The 22238-nt window shown below is 40.0% G+C and overlaps 1 protein-coding gene across 2 annotated transcripts in view; it reads right to left on the bottom strand.

Annotated features, from left to right (window-relative positions):
* Cdk13 (cyclin dependent kinase 13) overlaps nucleotides 1-22081 on the bottom strand; it is a 99160-nt gene extending 77079 nt beyond the window's left edge. For both annotated transcript variants that reach the window (XM_059263375.1, XM_059263376.1), the window contains exon 1: nucleotides 20623-22081. In XM_059263375.1, the coding sequence (XP_059119358.1) occupies nucleotides 20623-21836 (1214 nt within the window). In that variant the 5' untranslated portion in view covers nucleotides 21837-22081. The remainder of the gene's footprint in view (nucleotides 1-20622) is intronic.
* Between the last annotated feature and the right edge of the window lie 157 nt (nucleotides 22082-22238).

The raw sequence follows: 22238 nt of genomic DNA, 5'->3' as shown, positions 1-22238 counted from the left end.
CAAGGTGCAAGAGGCATAAAGAACATCAAATAGACAGACTAGAAAAAAAGCTCCCCATGTCACATAATAATCAACATATTAAATGCACAGAACAAAGGCTATATATTGAAAGTTGCAAGAGAGGAAAACCAAGCCACATATCAAGGCAGGAATACCAAAAATCCTTTAAGTTTGAAAGCCAAAAGGGCATGACCTAATACTCTGCAACCTTAAAAAGACCAAAGGGTCTCAAGGTGGTGGTGGTGGTGGTGGTGGTGGTGCTGGTGGTACACGCCTTTAATCCCTACTCTCAGGAGGCAGGGGCAGGCAGATCTTTTGAGTTCAAGGCCAGTCTGGTCTACAGAACTACACAGAGAAACCCTGTTGCAGAAAACAAACAAACAAACAAAAAAGACCACAGAGGTCAACACAAACTACTACACCTGGGAAAATTACTATTCATAATCAAAGGAAAAAGAAAAACTTTCCATAATAAAAACAAACTGAAGAAATTTATGTAAACCAAGTTAGTTGTACAGTAGATATGTTGGTCTAAAGAAAAAGTGAAATATACTCAAGAGAACACAATATATAATCCTGTAATAGTGAACCAAATGAAGTCTAAGAAAACACCATAACTACATTGCAGGAATAAGTACTATTCAATAATAACTCTTAATATTAATGATCTCAATCTCCCAATAAAAGGACACGAATAGATTGGATTAGAAAACAGGATCCATCTTTTACTGCCTCTAAGATAAACACCTCACCATCAGAGATGGACTTAGAGTAGAGAATGGAAAAAGGTACTCCAAGCAAATGGGACTAAGAAACAAGCAGGCATAGCTAATTTAATGTCTAACAAAATAATTTCAAAACAAAACTAGTTAGAAGAGATAGAAAAAAAAAAAAACTTCATACACATTAAAGGAAAATTTCATCTAAAGGATAACCCAATCCTAAACATTTATGCACCAACCATGGGGGCATCCAATTTCATAAAAGAAAACACTGTAAGATCAAAAATCACAGATTGACCCAACCCACTGACAATGCATGACTTCAATGCCCCACTTTCACCAACAGAGGGGCTATCCAGACAAAAATTCCACAGCTAGATGACATTATAAATCAAACAGAGCTAGTGAACATTTATAGAACATTCCACCCGAACACTACAGATACACTTTTTTCTTAGCAGCCCACAGAATTTTGTAACTGGAGTTTTTTTCTCCAGCTCCTGCCAAGCCCCCGCAGTCCCGTAGCCCACTTATAAAATAAACACACAGACTCTTATATTATTTAAACTGTTTGGCCTAATGGCTCAGGCTTTTAGCTATCTAGTTCTCACATCTTAAATTAACCCATTTTTATAAATCTATACCTTGTCACATGGCTGGTGGCTTACCAGTATCTTACATGTTGGTACTCATGGCGGAGGCTGGCAGAGTCTCCTCTCCTCTACCTTCCTGTTCCCCCAATTCTCCTCTCTGTTAGTCCCACCTATACTTCCTGCCTGGCTACTGGCCAATCAGTGTTTTATTTATTAACCAATCAGAGCAACACATTTAACATACAGAATATCCCACAGAAGAATTTTCTCCAAAATAGACCACACATTAGGACACAAAACAAGTCACAACAAATTTAGGAAAATTAAAACAGCATGCTACATTCCATCTGATCACAAAGTAATAAAGATAACAGCAACAGAAAAGACATTACACAAACTCATAAAATCTAAACACACCACTGAACAAAAATGAATACCAAAACCTATGGGACACAATGAAGACAGTCCTAAGAGGAGATCTTATACCAACCACTAAGTGCCTATATCACAAAACCTAATGTTGCTCTTGAAGGCTTTGGAAAAACAAAAAGAGTAGCTAGCTGGTAAGAGAAAATTAATAGTCAGGACTAAAATTAATAAAATAGAAGTGAAAAAATACAAAGATTGAAGACTTGGTTCTTTGAAAATATTAAAATTGAGAACCTTCGGCCAAATTAAATTTAAAAAAAAAAGAGGACACAAATTAATAAAATCAAAGAGAAAAAGGAAACATTTCAAGATACTGCGGAAATTCAGAGAATCATAAATTTATAATATAAGAAACTTATACTCCACTAAACTGAGAAAGCTAAACGAAATTGATGAAGTAAGCAACAGATCCCTCACAACCAATGAGACAGAAGCAGTAAATAAGTCTCACAACTAAAAACACAACAAACAAAACACACCTCTGTGGTTGTTTGAATGTAACTGGCCCCCATAATCTCATAGGGTGTGGCACTATTAGGAGTGTGGCTTTGTTGGAATGGGTATGGCCTTGTTGGAAGAAGTATGTCACTATGGGGGCGGACTTTGAAGACTCTTTTGCTCAAGTTTCTCTCAGTATGACAATCGACTTCCTGTTGCATGCAATATGTAGCCTCTCAGCTCCAGCATCACAGTCTGCCTGCACACTGCCATGTTCCCTGTCATGATGATATGATGATAATAGAATGAACCTCTGAAACTATAAGCAAGCCACCCCAATTAAATGTTTTCTTTGTAAGAGGTGCTGTGGTCATGGTGTCTCTTCACAGCATAAAAACACTAAGACAACCTCGAACCAGATGGATACAGTATAGAATTCTATCAGACCTTCAATGAACTAACACCAACACTCTCAATTTATTCCATAAAACAGAAAAAGGAGGAATGAATACTTCTAAATCCTTTTTATGAAGCCAGCATTACCCCCACACCAAAACCAGACAGACCCAACCAAAAAGTAAAATGATAGACCAATCTCTCTGATGAACACTAATATAAAAATTATCATTAAAATACTTGCAAACTGAGTTCAAGAACACACAAAAAAGTTAAGACATCATAGTCAAGTCGGCTTCATCCCAGAGAAAAAAATGATGAGTCAACACATAAAAATCAATAAACATAATCCACTACATTGACTGAAAGTCAGAAACCACATGATTATCTCATTAGATACAGAAAAGGCAAAAATCCAACATCTTTTCACGACAGAAATCCTAGAGAACATAGGGACACAGGAAACATCAACATAATAAAGGCAGTATATAGCAATCCCAGCAGCCACACACTAAACAAAGAAAACTCAAAGCATTTCCACCAAAATCAGATGTTAGACAAGGATATCCAAGCTCTCCATTCCTGTTTAATAATACACTGTTCAAAGTCTTAGCTAGACAGTAAAAAAAGTGAAGGAGATAAAGTGGATAAAACAGGAAAGAAGTCACAGTATCTTTATTTGCAGATGACATGATTCTATACATTAAAGACTCCACCAAAAATTAAAAAAAAAAAAACAGTAGTCTGAATGAGAACTCAAGAGGCTTCCATTCTGAGGAAACAGGATCAGCTGAGGGATTGGCAAGGTGAGATGGCTGTGGCTTGTTCTGCTTCTCTCATCTTCCAGCCATTCACTCCAATACCTGGCTCCTGGATTTGTTTTTATTAATATGACCCTTTAAGATTCGTGCTACACTTTACCAACAGAATACAAGAGATGGAAGAAAGAATCTCAGGCACTGAAGATAAGATAGCAGAAATGGATACATCAGCCCAAAAAAAAAAAAAAAAAAGATTAAATCTAAAAAATTCCTAACATAAAATATCCAAGAAATCACAGACACCATGAAAAGACCAAACCTAAAAATAATAGGAGTACAGGAAGAAGAATCCCTGCTCAAATCCCCAGAAATGTTTCCAACAAAATATTAGAACAAAAATTTCCTGACCTAAAGATGAAAGGTACAAGAAGCACACAGAACACCAATAAATTGGAGAAGAAAAGAAAGTCCCCTTGCTACATAATGATCAAAACATAAAACATACAGAACAAAGAAAGAATATTAAAACCTGCAAGGGGAAAAGACCAAGTAACATGTAAAGGCAGACTATTAGAATTACACCTGACTTCTCAATGGAGACTCTAAAAGCCAAAAGGGCCTGGAATGATGTCTTGCAGACTCTAAGAGAAAAACTGTCAATCACCACAGACAGTTTTTCTCTTAGAGTCTCTTAGTTTTCTCTTAGAGAAAACAAAATATTTCATGACAGAGTCAAATTTAAACAGTATCTATCCTACAGATAGTACCCTACAGAAGGTACTACAAGGAAAATTCCAACCCTGGGAAGTTAACTACAACTACAAAAACACAGGCAATAGATAATCTCATACTGGCAGAACCCAAAGAAGGGAAACACGAACAGACACAGACACACACATACACACACAGAGACACACTACTGCTACCACCAACAACAAAATAACAGGAATTAACAATCATTGGTCATTAATATCACTATCAATGGATTGAGTTCACCAATAAAAAGTCACAGGCTAATGGAATAGATACAAACACAGGATCCATCATTTTCTTGCATACAAGAAACACATCAACATCAAAGAGGTAAGAGTTGAAAAAAGATTTTCCAATCAAATGGACCTAAGAAGCAAGCTTGTATAGTTATCCTACTAACAAAATAGACTTTCAACTAAAATTAATCAAAAGAGAAGGGCATTCCATATTCAAAGGAAAAATCCACCAAGATTTTTCTCAATTCTGAACACCTATGCATTTGTAAAAGAAACATTACCAAAGCGTAAATTGCACATCAAACCCCACACATTAATATTGGGAGACTTTAACACCCCACTCTCACCAATGGATAGGTCGTCCAGACAGAAACTAAACAGAAAAATAATGGAACTAACAGACATTATGACTCAAATGAACCTAACAGATAACTACAGAATAGTTCACCCAAACACAAAAGAATATACCTTCTTCTCAACACCACATGTAACCTTCTCCAAAATTAACCATATACTCCATCACAAAGCAAGTCTCAACAGATATAAAAATACTGAAATAACCCCTCTATCTTATCAGACCACCATAGATTAAAGCTGGATTTCAACAACAGATACAATAGAAAGCCTACAAACTCATGAAAACTGAAAAACTCTCTACTGAGTTACTACTGGGTCAAGGGAAGAAATAAAGAAAAGTTAAAAACTTCCTACCATTAAATAAAAATGAATGCACAACATACCCAAACTTATGGGACACAATGAAAGCAGTGCTAAAAGGAAAGTTCATAGCACTAAGTGCCTTCATGAAGAATTTGGAGAGATCTCATACTAGCAATTTAGGACACCTGAAAACTCTAGAACAAAAAGCACCAGACACCCCTAAGAGGAGTAGATGGCAGGAAATACTCAAACTGAGGGATGAAATCAATAAAATAGAAACAAAGAGAATACAAAGAATCAATGAAACAAAGAGTTGGTTCTTTAGGAAAATCAACAAGCAAGACAAACCCTTACCCAAACTAACTAAACGGCAGAGAGAGAATGTCCAAATTAAAAGTATCAAATACAAAGAGGGGGACATAACAACAGACACTGAGATAATCCAGAAAATCATTAGGTCATACTTCAAAACCTGCACTTTACACAATTGGAAAATCTAAAAGAAATGGGCAATTTTCTTGATAGTTACTATTTACCAAAATTAAATAAATTGAGATCAGATAAACAACTAGACCTACAACCCCTAAGGAAATAGAAGCAGTCATTCAAAGTCTTCCAATCTGCCAGGTGGTAGTGGGTCATGCCTTTAATCCTGGAGGAAGAGTCAGGTGAATCGCTGTGATTTTGAGGCAAGCCTGGTCTACAAGAGTGAGTTCCAAGACAACCAAGGATACACAGAGAAACCCTGTCTTGAAAAACCAAAAGGCCCAGGGCCAGATGGTTTTAGCACAGAATTCTACCAGACTTTCAAAGAGCTAACACCAATACTTCTCAAATTATTCTACAAAATAGAAACAGAAGGAACATGGCCCAAGTCATTTTAGGAGGCTACTCTGAAACCCAAACCACACAGACTCAACAAAGAAAGAGAATTTACAGACCAATTTCCCTCACGAACATTGATGCAAAACTACTCAATAAAATGCTGGCAAACTGCCGGGTGGCGGTGGCGGTGGCGGCGGCGGTGGCGGCGGCGGCGGCGGCGGCGGCGGCGGCGGCGGCGGCGGCGGCGGCGGCGGCGGCGGCGGCGGCGGGCTCACGCCTTTAATCCCAGCACTCGGGAGGCAGAGACAGGCGGATCTCTGTGAGTTCGAGGCCAGCCTGGGCTACCAAGTGAGTCCCAGGAAAGGCGCAAAGCTACACAGAGAAACCCTGTCTCGAAAAAAAATATATATATATGCTGGCAAACTAAATCCAAGAACACATCAAAAAGATCATCCACCATGATCAAGTAGGCTTCATTCCAGAGATGCATAGATGGTTCAACATAGGAAAATCTGTCACTGTAATCCACCATACAAACAAACTGGAAGAAAAAAAGCACATGATCATCTCATTAGATGCTAAAAAAGGCTTTGACAAAATCTAACACCTCTTCATGATAAAAGTCTTGGAGAGATCAGGGATACAGGGGACAACATACCTAGGCATAATAAAGGCAATTTATAGCAAGTCAATAGTAAACATCAAATTAAATGGAGAGAAACTCAAAGCAATTCCACTAAAATCAGGAACAAGACAAGGCTCTCCATTCTCTCCATATCTATTCAATACAGTACTTGAAGTTCTAGCCAGAGCAATAGATAACTAAAGGAGATCAAGAGGATACAAACTGGAAAGGAAGAAATCAAAGTCTTGCTATTCACAGATGATATGATAGTGTATGTAAGCGACCCCAAAATTCTACCAGAGAATTACTACAGTTGATAAACACCTTCAGTAAAATGAGATACAAGTTTAACTCAAAAATAAATAAATAAATAAATCAGGCTGAGCGGTGGTGGTGCACGCCTTTAATCCCAGCACTTGGGAGGCAAAGCTAGGCGGATCTCTGTGAGTTCGAGGCAATCCAGGACAGACACTAAAACTACATTGCTGTGAGATGTTCTGTATGCTATGAATGTGTTGCTCTGATTGGTTGATAAATAAAAAGATAATTGGCCAGTAGCCAGGCAGGAAGTATAGGCGAGATAAACAGACAAGGAGAATTCTGGGAAGGCTGAAAGGCTGAGTTAGGAGACGCCAGCCTGCTGTCCAGAGAGCAGCATGTAATGGAACACATGGCAACATATAGATTAACAGAAATGGGCCAAGTTTAAGTGTAAGAGCTAGTCAGTAGTAAGCCTGAGCTAATGGCCATAGTTTAAAAATATTAGCCTGTGTGCGTTTACCTGGGTCCAAGTGGCTATGGGACTGATGGGTGAGAAAGATCTGTCCTGACCTCAGGCCAGACAGGAGACAGAAAAACTTTCAGCTACACTACACAGAGAAATTCTGTCTCAAAATAAAAACAAAACAAATCTCACGGTATTGGCAAATAAACAGACATGTCAATCATGTCTGAAGACCAAACTGAAGAACAAACTGAAGACCAGGACATAAATCCACACCTATGAACATCTGATTCTCAACAAAGAAGCCAAAATTATACAATGAAATAAAGAACACACCTTCAAAAAATGGTGCTGGTCTCACTAGATGGCAGCATATAGAAGAAAGCAAATAGAGCCATATCTATCACCCTGCACAAAACTCAAGTTCAAGTAGATCAAAAAACCTCAACATAAAACCAGATACACAGAATGTGATAGAAGAGAAAGTGGGGGGATGGCCTTGAACACAATTTGGCTCAGGAGACAACTTCCTGAACAGAACATCTCTGAACAGTAAGCCACCTCAATTAAGTGTTTTCCTTTATAAGAGTTGCTGTACACATGGTGTCTCTTCACAACAACAAAAACTCAACCTGGCCTAATAGAGAGTAGTATTATCAGGAGGTGTGGCCTCACTGGAGGAGGCGTGTCACTCACTGTGGGAATGGGGCAACCGAGCCGCCACACACACACACCCACACACCCACACACACACACACAGAGAGAGAGAGAGAGAGAGAGAGAGAGAGAGAGAGAGAGAGAATCTAACTAAAATGAAGACAAAAGATTCAAATTAATAATATTAGAGGTGGAAAAAATAGAGGTTCCAATGGACATCAATGAAATCTAGAGAATCGTTAGGGAATACAATGATAACTACAAATGAAAAAGAAACAAATTCCTAGATACATATATATGATTTACCAAAATTAAATCAAGAGGATATAAACAGGACTGGAAAGATGGCTCAGCAGGTAAAGGCACCTGTAGCCAGGCCTGGCATTTCAGTTTAATCCCCAGGACCCATATGGTGGGACAAAGGAGACAACTTTGTTTTGTCTCAAAAACAAACCAACATAATTAAAAAAAAAAAAAAAGTAAAAAAGAAAAATAGTGTTTGCTGCTCTTCCAGAGGACATAAGCATACACACACGCACATTAAAAATTTTAAAAAGAAGTCTTTACCAACAAAGAAAAAAAAAATACAACTATCCAACAAATATTTGAGAGGAGGTTTTGGTTTGTTGGTCTTCTGTTTGGTTTTGTCTCTTTTTTTTTTTTTTTTTTGAGACAGGATTCCACCTGCCTCTGTTTCCTGATCACTGGAATAAAAGGCATGCACCACCATGCCTAACTTCAACAAATATTTAAAGTATTCAACATCCTTAACCAGTGAAATAAAAGAAATACAAGCAAATTAAAATTATTTTGAGATTCCATCTCACCCCAGTCAAAATGGTTACCATCAACAAAAGACAGCAAACGTGGAGGAGAATCTAGCAAAAGAATCTTTATGCACTAGTGGCAGAAATATAAACTAGTGCAGTCACTATGGAATAACTTTTTCTTTAACAAACAAACAAACAATACCTGAAATATGCAACGCAACAGACTTGATGTCCATAAACAGACAAAGGATAAAGAAAATGGAGTACATGCATACAAAGAGCCACACAAAAGTATTATGTCAATATGCAGGAAAGGAATAAATCTGGAGATAAGCACATCAAGCAAAATAAACCAGACCCAAAGACAAATAGTCATGTTTTCTATCATATCTAGATCCAAAATACGGCATGTAAGCAGAAAGGAGAGACTGTGGGAGAAGAGGCCAAAAGGGAGAGGAGGGAGAAGGAGAGAGTGACGGAGCAAAGAAGGACAAGGATTGCATTTTTCTTACATACATAGCTGCATACAAATATAAAGTAAAAATGCAGAAGGTGGAACATTTGTGGGAAAAGGGGGCCCAACACCACTTAATGGGGGGAGGAGGCAAAAATAAGCAAAGTATTAAGAAAACAAATTTAAGTTAGAATAAACAAGATTGAGGTATTGGCAAGGGGACGGACATATAAAAACAACAGAATTGAGAGTTCAGAAATAAACTCTCACATATATGATCAGCTGATTTCCAACAAGGATGTTAAGACAATTCAATGGAAAATAGTCTTTTTAAAAAATGGTCCTAAGATAAACAGGCAGCCAGATGCAAAACAAAAGTAGAACCCTCGCCGGGAGGTGGTGGCACACACCTTTAATCCTAGCACTCGGGAGGCAGAGGCAGGTGAATCTCTGTGAGTTCGAGGCCAGCCTGGTCTACAAAGCGAGTTCTAGGAAAGGCAAGAAACTACACAGAGAAACCCTGTCTCGAAAAACCAAAAACAAACAAACAAAAGTAGACCTCTTCATAAAACTCATCACACATAAAAGCTAAATCAAAATGGATTAGAAGACTACAACTATAAAACTTTTGGAAGAAAATACAGGACTAAGTCTTTGTAACCATGGGTTCAGCAAGATAAAAAGAAATAACTAAATGTCATTAAAATGTTTAAATACATTTAAGAAAAATAAACAACACAACTGGGAATGCTGGATCAGGCTTCTAATCCCAGCACTGAAATAAGACTACTGCCAAGTTTGAGGCAAGCCTGAGCTATACAGTGAGACCTTTCTTTAAAAAAAGAGAGCAAATCAAACAAAAATGCACTATTATAACAAGTGATAAAAATGAGAAAATATTTACAAGTTATATGTCTGAGAGTAACTAATTAGTAAATATAAAAGACTAAAGGTCCTATAGTAAGAACAAAGCCAGGCATCATGGCACAGGCTTATAAGTCCAAATTCAGGAGACTGAGGCAGAAGAATGAGTCTCAGGCTAGTTTGAGGTACCCAGTGAAAGCCAGTCTCAAAAACAAACCAAAATCAAATTCCAAATTTTAAAATGAGAAAAAGAACTTAAGGCATTTCTAAAAGAAGAAAAAGATATTCAAATGTCCACAAACATGGAAATATGCTCAACTTCACAACTCCTCAAAGAAACGTAAATCAAAACCACACGATACCACTCAAGTAAGAGAGCTATAATCAAACACTTTTTGTACTCTGAGTTTGATGGAGAAAAAGTGGAGGTCCCCATTCACTGCCAATGTAAAAATGATGCAGCTACTTTGAAAAATAGTTTGGTAGTTCCTCATGTTAAAAATTACATGACCCAACAAATCTTAGGTATACACCTGAAAAGTAAAAACACATGTAAAACTTTATATAATACAGGTTCATAGGATCATAAATCTTAATAGTGAAAAAAAAAAAGTAACAACCCAGATGTTCATTAACAGTAAAATGTAGTGTTCTCTATACAGCAGAGTATTATTTGAACATAAAATGGAATAAAGTATTGATACATTACACAACACAGATGAATCTTGAAAACCAGTCCAAAAGACCATGTTAATATATTATTCCAGTTAAATGAAAAAAATCCAAATTATGTCTATAGACAGAAGACTAGTGATGGCACAGGCAGGAGGAAGTGAAGTACAGAGTGAGTGCCAATGCTAATGGCCATGGCTTCTTGCACAAGTGATTAAAATGCTCTAGATTTAATGGTGATGGATGTAAAACTCTAACAATGTAGTGAAGACTAATAAGCTATACAATTTAACAGAGTAAATCCACAGCCAGGGAAAGTTGTGCTCACCCTCTTCAGAAAAAGGCTAAAGCTGGAAGAAAACTGAAGTTCAGGAGTTCAAGGCCGGCATGGGCAAAAAGTAAGAAGTTTCAAGAAACTTATAAGGAAAATAAAAATAAATTAAAGAGTAAACTGTGTGGAATGTAAATCACATCTCAATAAGGACATTATTTTTAAAATTAGAAAATCGCAACAATGTACTTAGTCTAAAAATGTGTTTCCTTTCAAGGTTCCTTAAACATATTTTTTTAAAGACACATAACTAACCATTTACATATTTGCTCTAACAACTTCTACTCTACTGAGCTTAAACCATCTTCATATTTCATTGAACCATGACCTGAGATGTGTTTTTAAAGCTAAAAAGGAAAGACAGTCAGAGCAGCAGGGGACTCTGTGCCTAATTTGCATAAAGACACACACGAATTTGATTCTCTGGTCATTTTACACCTTGTTAATATTAACACATTTAAAGAAATGGTGGTTAGTGTTGAATGTGTTCTCGTCTAAATGAGGTTAATATCTATCACTTGCTGGGTACTTAACTGTCACATAGTGTGCTAGATGTTAAGAGATATTAACTTAAAAAAAAAAAAAAACTTCACTAGATGTAAAATCAAGTGACTGGAAAAGAAAACCTAAACGCAAACTATGGAAGCCAGATGTGGACAAGTCTAAATACTGACAAAGAAAAAATACTGACTTAGGATTCCATAGTCAAGAGAAATATCTTTCAAAATAGACTTCTAATTCCAGATTAGCAGACTGCATTATAAGAAATCTATCACACTGGCCAGAGGAAATCCAACATACAAAGTTGGACCTATACAAAGGAATGAAAAGCAATTGAAAAGGTATGTAAGTAAATGTGATTCCACATTTTAAAATCCTGTGTCTATATATAACACATGTGTCATATGTGTCTAAAAATAAATCTATTAACGAGAATATGCAAGGAGGAAGGAAATGTAAGTATGCTAATGTAAATACCTGATAAAATGAACACTAGAACCAAGGAGAAAATCTTTTTCACAAAGTATTTTAGACAAAGTATTTTTAACCCAATTTTAAAAATTATGAAAGCTAAAATGCCAAAGACAAGACATTTGCAGAATTTATTTGTATCCAGAATATGTACAGAAGTTTAAAGCAATTCAATTCCAAAATATAAAAAAAAAAAATTGAAACAAATAAAAAAGTGAAGGGCAAATAAGCATTTGGGAAGATGTTCAGTACTATACTATCTTAAGGAAACTAAAAACAAAACTGAAATGGGATGGTGGGGTACTAGAGAAAAATGAACTATTTTGCACTGTTGGTGCTAATGTAAACTAACAAAGCCATTACGGAAAACAGTATAATGGTTCCTCAAAACTTTAGAAATAGAATTGTCACATGATTCAGTAATCTGACTTTTCCATATAAATCCCAAAGAGCTGAAATCAGTGAACTAAAACTTTATACTCCCATATAGGGTGTAACATAGGTATCCATTACCAGATGATCAGATAAAGAAAATGTGGTGCATATATACAGAATGAAATACTATTTAGCCTTATAAAAAGAAAATCCAGGCTGTAGAGATGGCTTCATTGGGCAGCCCACACCCCCTCTAATGCTCACTCCAGTGGATCCAATACCTTTTGGCTTCCATGAGCACTGCACAAACCCACACACAGAACATATTTAAAGGAGTGATAATGATAATAATGATGATGTGCTTTGGGGAACTGGAGATAGGGCACAGCAGTTAAGAGTGACTGCTCCCTTGTAAAGGACCCACACCCAGTTCCTGCTTACAACTCCAGCTCCAGGCAATCTGGTATCCTGGACTTCCACAAGCACACACTCTCGCATTTACACACACACACACACACACACACACACACACACACACACTATCATCTACAATAATGTGGATTAACCTTCAAAGATTAAAGTCAAGTAAGTTATGCACAGAAAACCAAACGCTCTATGACTTCACTGTTATGTAAAAATCGAAGCATCAAGTCTGAGTGTATTACTCTACCAAGCTTTTAAGAACTTCTACTACAGAATGGACAAGGAGATAGTATCTAACAGAGGTTTGGGGAAAAGGACAAATAGAGAAAGGAAAAACGTTGATCAAAAGTGTATAACATTTCAGTTAAGAAAAGCAAGATTTAGTGATTACACAAAATTATGACTATACAGTAGCAGTAAATATCCCAAAATTTCTAAGAGGAGACTTCACATAGGAATGGTGATGCACATTAGGAAGGAATCCCAGGGGTCAGAAAGTAAGAAAGCACTGGGGAAGATGGAGGACTGGGTGTACACACACACACACACACACACACACACACACACACACACACACAGACATGAGGCAGTAGACTGTTAAATTATCTTGAAGCTCGCTCACATTGTGTCTCACAAAAACACACAATCACTACTTATCAATTAAAAACAAAACATAGCCAAATATAAAGAATGGTACATAACTGTAATCCCAGCAACTCGGGAGGCTAAGGCAGGCAGATTGCCACAGGTTGAAGCCTAGCCTAGGCTACATAACTAGTACTAGTACAGCTAGCGAACACAGCAATGCCGTTTCAAAAATTAAAAAAAAAAAAAACAAAAGTACCCACTAGGGTGCTTGCCATCAAGCCTGACTACCTAAGTTCAATTCCCTGGACCCACAGAGTGAAAGAAGAAAAACCAACTCATCCAAGTTGTTCTCTGTCCTCCACAAGAATGCAGTGGTATATGAATACACACACATACACACGTGTACACATACACACACACACACACACACACAATGAAAATAAATACAAATAAATTTAACAACAACAAAAAAGAATATTCATGTATCTAGAGTTAGGCAAGGGCTCTCTCTCTGTACCACTGAGTCACATGCCTACCCTGAGGTAATCAGATTTAAGAATACTTACAAGGGCTGAAAAAGATGGCTCAGTGCTTAAGAGCACTAGCTGTTCTTACAAAAGAATCAAGTTAGGTTTCCAGCACTCACAGAGCAGCTCATAACTACCTGTAACTTCAGTTCCAGGGGATCCAATGCCCTTTTCTGGCTCCTCAGGTAACAGGCCTTCGTGGGTACACATATACACATGCAGTCACAACACATATACACACACCAAAAAAAATCTGCAAAGAACACTTTGTAAATGGGTAAAAAATAAAGAACAGTATCAAAAGATAGAGAAAATTAAACTATACAGAAAAACCAGAGAGAGAGAGAGAGAGAGAGAGAGAGAATGTTACTCCAAAAGAGGTGAAATCCTTTACTCCTAGATGCATTGTAAAGAGTCGCTGTAACCCAGTGAAAGTGCCCTGTAACTGAAAACAGAGCGACAGAGAGTGGGGAAGAAACTAACCCAATTACAACTTTCAGTTCCTTTCAATACCCTTTTCATATAAATTCCCTGCTTCACTAACATTTTATCCTGTAATACACATCTACAGTATTGAGTCTCCCACAACTTCAAGGTTTTAATTCTATCTCTGTAAAGAAGTAATATTTCTGATTCCAGCTTGGTACTTTTGCTTCCAACATCTACTTCAAGCTTATAAATTTCCATGCGAGATAAAGGCAACCCAAAACAAAAATAACAGTTAACTACCGCCACCAAAACAGAAAAGAAAGTGATATCCACAAGGGGGTGGAGAGGTGGGGGGATGGGGACCAAATAGGGAAAGAGGTTGGGAATACCTTATATAAAAAAAAAAAAAAGCAACATTCACTTTCAACTGATTTTTCAGAAATAACTATATTCTAGGGTTTCAATCAAATAAAATATGATAGTCTGCTCAGAAACTTTCTACCATAACAAGTGACTTAAATTCATCAAGAAAAACAAATGACTTATCCTGGTCAATAGAAGATACAGCAAATATAAACAGTAGGTATGAGTTTATTTTATTTACATTAAAGTGACCAAGCATTCTCTTCATTTTCCAGTAAATTAAGATGTTTTCCTTTTTCTTTTGAGATGGAGATTTTGCTATGCAGCCCCAGCTGGCTTAAAATGCAGAGATCCACCTGCCTCTACCTCCCAAATGCTGGAATTAAAGGTGTGTGCTACCACCCACACCTGGCAGAGAGACGTTTTTAAAGTCTCATCGTTAAAATATATATATTGTTGCTATTGTTTAAGTGTGGGCACTCAGGCCATGGGCATGTAAAGGTCAGAGGACAATTTTCCAGAATCAGTTCTCTTCTGAACCACATTCAAGACCTATACAGTAAATATTTTTACCCACTAAAGTCTCTCCCTATAAATCACAATTACTTCCTCAATCCTCAATCCTAGAAGATATGTGAACCAAAATGGCAAGCAAGTTTCAAGATGGTATGTATCTGTGCAAATTGATTTGCTTTACTCTGTGAAGGGGAAAGGAGATGTTAAAGAACTAAATAAACTACTACTACCAAATACATTTTGGAAATTTGTCCTTTTAGCTTACAATCTAGTAGGGACAAACAAATATAGTCAGCCAATTAATTAAGACAGAATATCAGAACTTTTAACAGCTCTACAGCAAAAACAAAACCAAGTGCTTTGTAAGGAGGACAGAGAAAGAAATGAACATCCAGATGAGTAAGCAATCAAGATGCTGAGATAGAGTTCTGCGTGAAAGACAAAAGGCAAAGATGGAAAAAAAAGTTGTCAGTGTCTCTTCTACCATTTCAAGCTCAGAGAACAGTTAATAGAGAAATACAGAAAAATAAATGTGTCTGAAAAATAAGAGTCCTAATAGAATGGGGTCATAATATTAAAGGCATTAAGTCACAATGTATCACAATGTTTATACCCAATCCTACAAGAGATACACTATTTAACCTTACAGTAAGAAATAAAGCATGGACCAGAAAGGGTTGGGAGGAGACAGTTACAGAAGTTGACTCCTTGAATACTAGTGTGCCAGAGGCTGAGGCAGGACTGCCCCAGTACAAGGCCAAACTAGGCTAGAGATCCTGTTTCAAGGAACTGAATGAAGAGGAGTAGAAAGAGGGTAGTAATAGAAAGTCTAACACATTAATAATGACAGCCTAAATGAGACTATAAGAATGAAAAGGTACCAGGCATAGCAGCGCATGCCTTTAATCCCAGCACTCAGGAGGCAGAGGCCGGCAGAGCTCAGTGAGTTTGAGGCCAGCCTGGTCTAAAAAGCAAGTTCCAGGATAGCCAGGGGTGTTACGCAGAAGGCAGATATAAATGTTAGTGTTAAGAGGAAATAAATTTAATGAGGATGGACAGATGAAAATGTGAGGTAAAGACTGACCAGAGAAAAGAGCAAGGTACTTCTTCTTAGAATGAAAGGTAGAACTGCCACTTTTTGAAACTTTTAAACAGTTCACCCAAAGCTCCATTCTCTTCTGTTTCTGCACTTATTCACCATCTTACATTTCTGATACTTTTTCTATGACATACATATCAAACCAGAAGCATTTTGTAACAGGAGCTTAAAAATATCCTAATTTCACATCATTCGGAACAGCAGTTGTGAGAACAAAATAACCTTAACCAAGTGCCCCATATAATAGGCTAGTAAACATCAGTGACTTAACTTTCATCTCTATCTGAGGTCCAGTCATTGGATTCTCAGGGTCTTGGTATTATTCAACAGCAAAGCCTTCTACTGAACCCTAAACCCTGAGCCTACACGGATGGAGTCAAAACCAGCTATATACACTTCATCCTACTGCTAGTAATTAACCTGACTTCAATAACTTCAAGTCGACAGCTCCCGCAGCAAATTAGTCATCAATAACTAATTAGATCTCCAAGAAATATTTTTGGTCTATCTTGTAAAGACAAAATAGAAAAATCATTCAAAGATGTCAACCTCCTCATTGTTCTTTTAAACCAAATTGAGACTGGAAGGAACCAGTGGTGGAATGCTTACTTAACAAGCCAGAGAACCTGGGTTCATTCCAAGCCCTACAAAAAAAAATTAATTAACTAATTAACAAACAAACAAAAACTACAATCAAGCTAAACGCATCATCAGAAACACTGATTTTGTTTCTTGTATTTTCAGACACAGTCTCAATGTAGTTTGTGCTAACCTTGACCAACTCCTGTCTCAACATCCTGAGTGCTGACTCAGTCTACCTAGAAAATTTCTTTAAAAAAAAATCTTTAGGGGATGGGGAGTTGGCTCAACGGTTAAAAGTACTTTTTGCTCTTTGCAGAGCGTCCAGTTTGATTCTCAGCACCCACATAGCAGTTCACAACTGTCTGTAACTCCAATCCCACAGCATCTGACACTCTCTTCTGATCATCTGACCTCAGCAGGCACCAGGCCAGCATGTGGTGACAAACATATATACAGCAAAACTCTCATAAAATAAAATATTTGAAGCTTTTTTTTGAATCGAGGGGAGAAATAGCCAAGGAAACGAAAGTGACACTTAAGTACCCTTAAAAGGTTAATTTTTTTTTTTTTAACAAAACACGTCCATATGAGAGGTGCCACGAATACCAACTGAAGTTGAATACACCACAGTATTAAAGACTTTCAAATCAGTTCAGGGTATGAATCCAAACTGACTTTGATACAAAACACTGAAGTTTTTGAAGCATTTGCTTCCTATTCCATCAGCAAATCACTCAAGTTTTGGGGGGTATTTGTTTCCTAATCCATCAGCGGGAACTATACAAGGACTTGCCTGTGAGCCTGTATGTTAGTTAGGCCATGGATCAGTGCCTACCATAGGAACTCTACACTCAGCACCTTTCTTTCCTTCCATCGACACACTCACATTTATTACATGGCTTATCAGGAAGATGCTAAGAATTAACACACCTCAACAATCAAATAGTAAAGAAAAATTCATGAAACAGCTTATGAGGAGAAATTAATCTAAGAAAGCTGATGAAATGAAATGCTTGAGTTGAGAACTGGAGACACAAATGCAGACCAAGAACAGGCTGGAAGGTAGAAGCCTCTAGAATGATTTCAATAGTATTTTGGGTATAGAAACATTTCCTTTAAAAAATCTACATTGGTAATTCATTAGTATGTGGGCTTGGAAAATGTCATATTGACGTTTCTTATAGCATAGCACATGGTCTATATTATTTATTCAAATGAAGCATGTAATCCAGAAACAGCAACAGTTCCTATGTTCACTCAACTCTATCTTCCCTTCACTTAGCTATTCAACGATTATTAAGTGTCTATAAATATCCTACCCAAATACAGTGTTGAGCACTAGGACCCAATGGTGGGCAAGACAGGCTAGATGCCACTGTGGAGCTTACAATCTTGTCTACTCATTGAAGAGCCAATCATCTGACTCTACTACTAAACTTCGCAGAAAATAAAACTCTCTGTACTAAGCTGGACAAGTGAATTCATGTTCTTCAGCAGTATGTACATTTGCTATCTTTCTAAATCTTGTTTTTCAAATAAAACTAGCCATTAATTCTGGACCCCAAATTTTAAGCAGAACATTTGACAAGCAACACAATGCAAAACAAACAGCAATAACAACAAAAACCTTAAGACCAAACTTCATTAAAAAAAAAAAAGAGAGAGAGAGAGAAAGAAAAGAAAGACAAGCTTTTGATCCAGAGAAGACTTGGAAACATGACAACTATCTTCCATGTTTTAAAGAACTAGTATAGCACACAAATTTGTTTTGTACCATTCCAAAGCATTATATTTGGAAAATGCATAGATGTGGATTTCTGTTTCAGTAAGATTTTTAACAATTCAAACTATTCGGAATTCAACCACTTTAGGTTTCTGTAGGGTTGTATACTTTATAACAGGCAAAATTTCATTTATCCCTTGAAATTACTTTTTTTAAAAAAAAGACAAGTATTAAGTATTAATAGTTTAGCAAAAAGTCTTCAATGGTTTTGCTAAGAAACTGAACAAATCATACAAGAAAAGAAACTGGGCTAACAGTGCCTGAACTCATGTCCAATCCAGACTGCCCAAGCATAACGTGTTCCTACCTACTGATGTATTCAGGCATGAACCACATAGCCAGCTGTCAGAAATGATGGGCAATACTATCGAAAAGCTCCTTCCCAAATGAGCCCTTTGGAAATCAAGCTGGTCAATACACACATCATGAAAAGATTCCCCAGTGAGTGGACTTTCTACATGCTAGCTCCATGAGGACAGTAACTCTGTGTTCACTGTTCCACTGCAGTGCCTAAACTAGCACTGGCATGTAGTATGTGCTCTTAGAGATTTACTAAGCATGCACAGTGCTAATCACACAAACTCTATAGTACACACTTATCACCAATGTGTAACAAAAAAACTCACTAAGATATCTAGAAACACAAACCCATTGTTAAAATTGCCATTACACACTTAAATTGCTATCTAAAGTTATGAATCTATCTAGTAAGTTTGCAAAACAAACTGAATTGCAGAAAATGAAAACTTTGGCAAAGGTAAAATATTATAAGTAAAAAGTAACATCATATAAAAAGCACAAGTCAAATTGCTGCAGAGTTGTCAGTTGCAAAATTCTTAAAACTGGCATTTTGTGCGTACTCAAACACTATGAAGAAATGTATACAGATCGTATGGTTTAAAGACACTTGGGCGTTCTGCTAACTTGACAGTAAGAGATCTGCAAATTTCACAGATGCATGCACTACACTGAGCACCAGCATAACCAGTCCCTACAGATGGGTATCCATTTGGCATTACCACAAACTAAGACAAACAGAAAAATAACCCCAATCCTGAAACTTGTTTATAACACCACAAACCATAAAGCCTAGAAGACCCAGCCGTGTTAATATAAGAATCTACAAAACCTACGAAGTACGCAAAAGCCACTTTTACTTCACTCTACATAATAGACATGTATCAATACACACATTTGAGACTAGTATTGTACAACAAACAAGGCTTAACAGCCATATAAAAACTTTACTCCAATTTCACCAGATTAAATTATATCTGCAAAAATTTCTGAACACACTCATTAGGATTATTATTACTTAAAAGGCCTAAACCTTACAGCGAGCAGTTTCAGGTTTATAGTGGTCTGAGAATTTACTAAGCCATTCACTCGGTTACATTGTACCACTATATCCATTTATATTATTGGCAACTGAGTGTTGAACATAAGGCATTTTTTCCTTCTTTTTAAAACCATGAGTCTGAAAGAACAGGTAAAAAGACACCCGACACAAAAGTATCTCAACTGTAATTCCTTTCCTTCTCTTCAAACTCTATTACTATCAACGTCTACTTACACGTATTTTGAGCATTAAAATAAACTTAATAAAAAGCTGCTTTTCCCATCCTCGTATTAACTACATGAAATATCTGCAATCCTTACCTAACTCTGACATCACCACCCGATTCTGATTGCTCTTTACAATGTAAGTCCCTGTACTGCAATCCATTAATAAATAACCAACAAAGTAACCTTTTCTCCATAAAACAGGTTTCAAAAGTATTAAGACAAATTAAGCTACTCCTAGGGTTTATCCTAACTAGAAATGCTGAGAGAGCAGAGCAGTTTGCAGAAAGCTGCTAACAGTTAAAGCAACAAGTTTAAAACTTTGAACTCTTAGAAACCGTCCCTGCTGAAGCTGGTTGTTTGGTCCCTCCAACCCCCAGAGGTTCGCATAGCACCCCTCCCCAGTAGAAATCCCTCCTCTGGTCCGGAAAGAGGACCTGAGGCACCCAACCCCACTCTCTAGTCCTCCTAGGGGTAGGGGGCAGGACTCACCTGAGCACTGGGCTGTAGGGGCTGCGCGAGCGCCGCCAGCTGCTGCTGCTGTACGGGCTGGGGGACACGTCGCCGCCCCGCTCGTAGGAGCTGTGGCGGCTGTAGCTGGGCGAACGGCGCCGGCTGTAGGGACTCGGAGAGCGCGGCAGCCTCCGGGAATAGGGGCTGCTGCCACCTCCCACCGGGCTGGGAGACTTGCGACTTCGGAGGCTCTGCGAGGCCCTGTGGGACACCGGGCTTTCGTCCCGGCCTCCTAGCGGGCTCAGGGACCGCTGCCGCCGCCTGTAGGCCTTGGGCTCGCTCTTGTCCTCTCGGTAGGCCTTGGGCGGCTCCTTATAGGCCGAGGGCGGCTCCTTGGACGACTTAGTCCGGCTGCGGTGGGCCTTGAGGTCCCGGTCCTTGCGGCTGCTGCTGCTGCTAGACGTAGCCGACGCACTCTTGCGGCGGCCGCCGCTGCTGCTGCTACTGCCGCTCTTGACGGCCTCGGCCCGCTCCTCGCCGCTGTGTCCGTGGCGGCCGCGGGCCTTGGAGGCCTCGCTGCCGCTGCGCGTCCCGTCCCGCCGCCGGTGCTCGCGGTGGCGCTCCTTGCTGCGGCCACTGCTGCTGCGGCGGTCCCGGCGCGGCCTGCGCTCCGACCCCTCCGCGCGCCGCTGCGTGCCGGAGGAGGAGGCCGGACTCCCGCCGTTGCCCCCCGTTCCCCCGGCAGCCGTCGCCGCCGTTGCCGCGCTGGCGCCCCCCAGCAGCAGCCCCTGCTCGGACTGGGAGCTCACATCCTCGTACTCCACCAGCGGGGTCACACCCCCGCCGCTACTGGCACCGCCACCGCCGTCCTGCTGCGGCTGGGGCAGCGAGAAGACCCGGCGCTTCTCCGCCTCCTGCCCGGCGCGGGGCCCGCGGCGCCGCTTCTGCCGCCCTCCGGGGCGCCTCTTGCCTCTCGCCAGCCGCTTGACCTCCAGAGGGGGGCCCGGGCTGAAGCAGGAGGAGGAGGCCGCGGCGGCGGCGGCTGCGGCGGCGGCCGCGCCGGGGGCAGCCAGGAAGAGCAGAGGCGGCGGCGGCGGCGGCGGTTGCAGGAGCTGCGGCTGCAGGAGCGGCAACAGCAGCGGCGGCTGCTGAGGGGACAGGAATCGCCTCCGCTTGCGGCGCTCCTCCAACTTCTTCTCGGCCCAGCTCAGGCCCCCGCCTCCCCCCAGCGCCGTGTCCGAGCTGCTCGGCATCGCCTAGAGCCCGCCGCAGAGTGCGGCGCGGGTGCGGCCTCCTCCGGGGTCAGACCCTGGCCATGTCCCCCGCCGGGAAGGGGGACGGCGGCAGCGGCGGAGGGGTAGCGAGCAGCAGGGCCGGCCGGGAGCCGCGCCACGATAATCCGGGTCGGGACGCGCGTCCCCGGTTCCAGTCGCGGTGTGTGCGCAGCGGCCTCCGGGCCTGGCGCGGGAGGATCCTGTCCTCGGCAGCAGAACGCCGGCCGCGCCGGGCGGCGGCGGCGGCGGCGGCGGCGGCGGCGGCGGCCTCGGGCTCCGGCGGCGCAACGCGGAAGTGCCACCGCGGGCCGCGCTTCACTCCATCGTCCTGACGTCGGGGGCGAGCTCGCGGGAGGGCAGTGGGCGCGACCGCAGCACGCC

This window comes from Peromyscus eremicus, chromosome 5, assembly GCF_949786415.1.
Source record: "Peromyscus eremicus chromosome 5, PerEre_H2_v1, whole genome shotgun sequence".
NCBI lineage: Eukaryota > Metazoa > Chordata > Mammalia > Rodentia > Cricetidae > Peromyscus > Peromyscus eremicus.
This window is presented reverse-complemented; position numbering and strand designations above follow the sequence as displayed.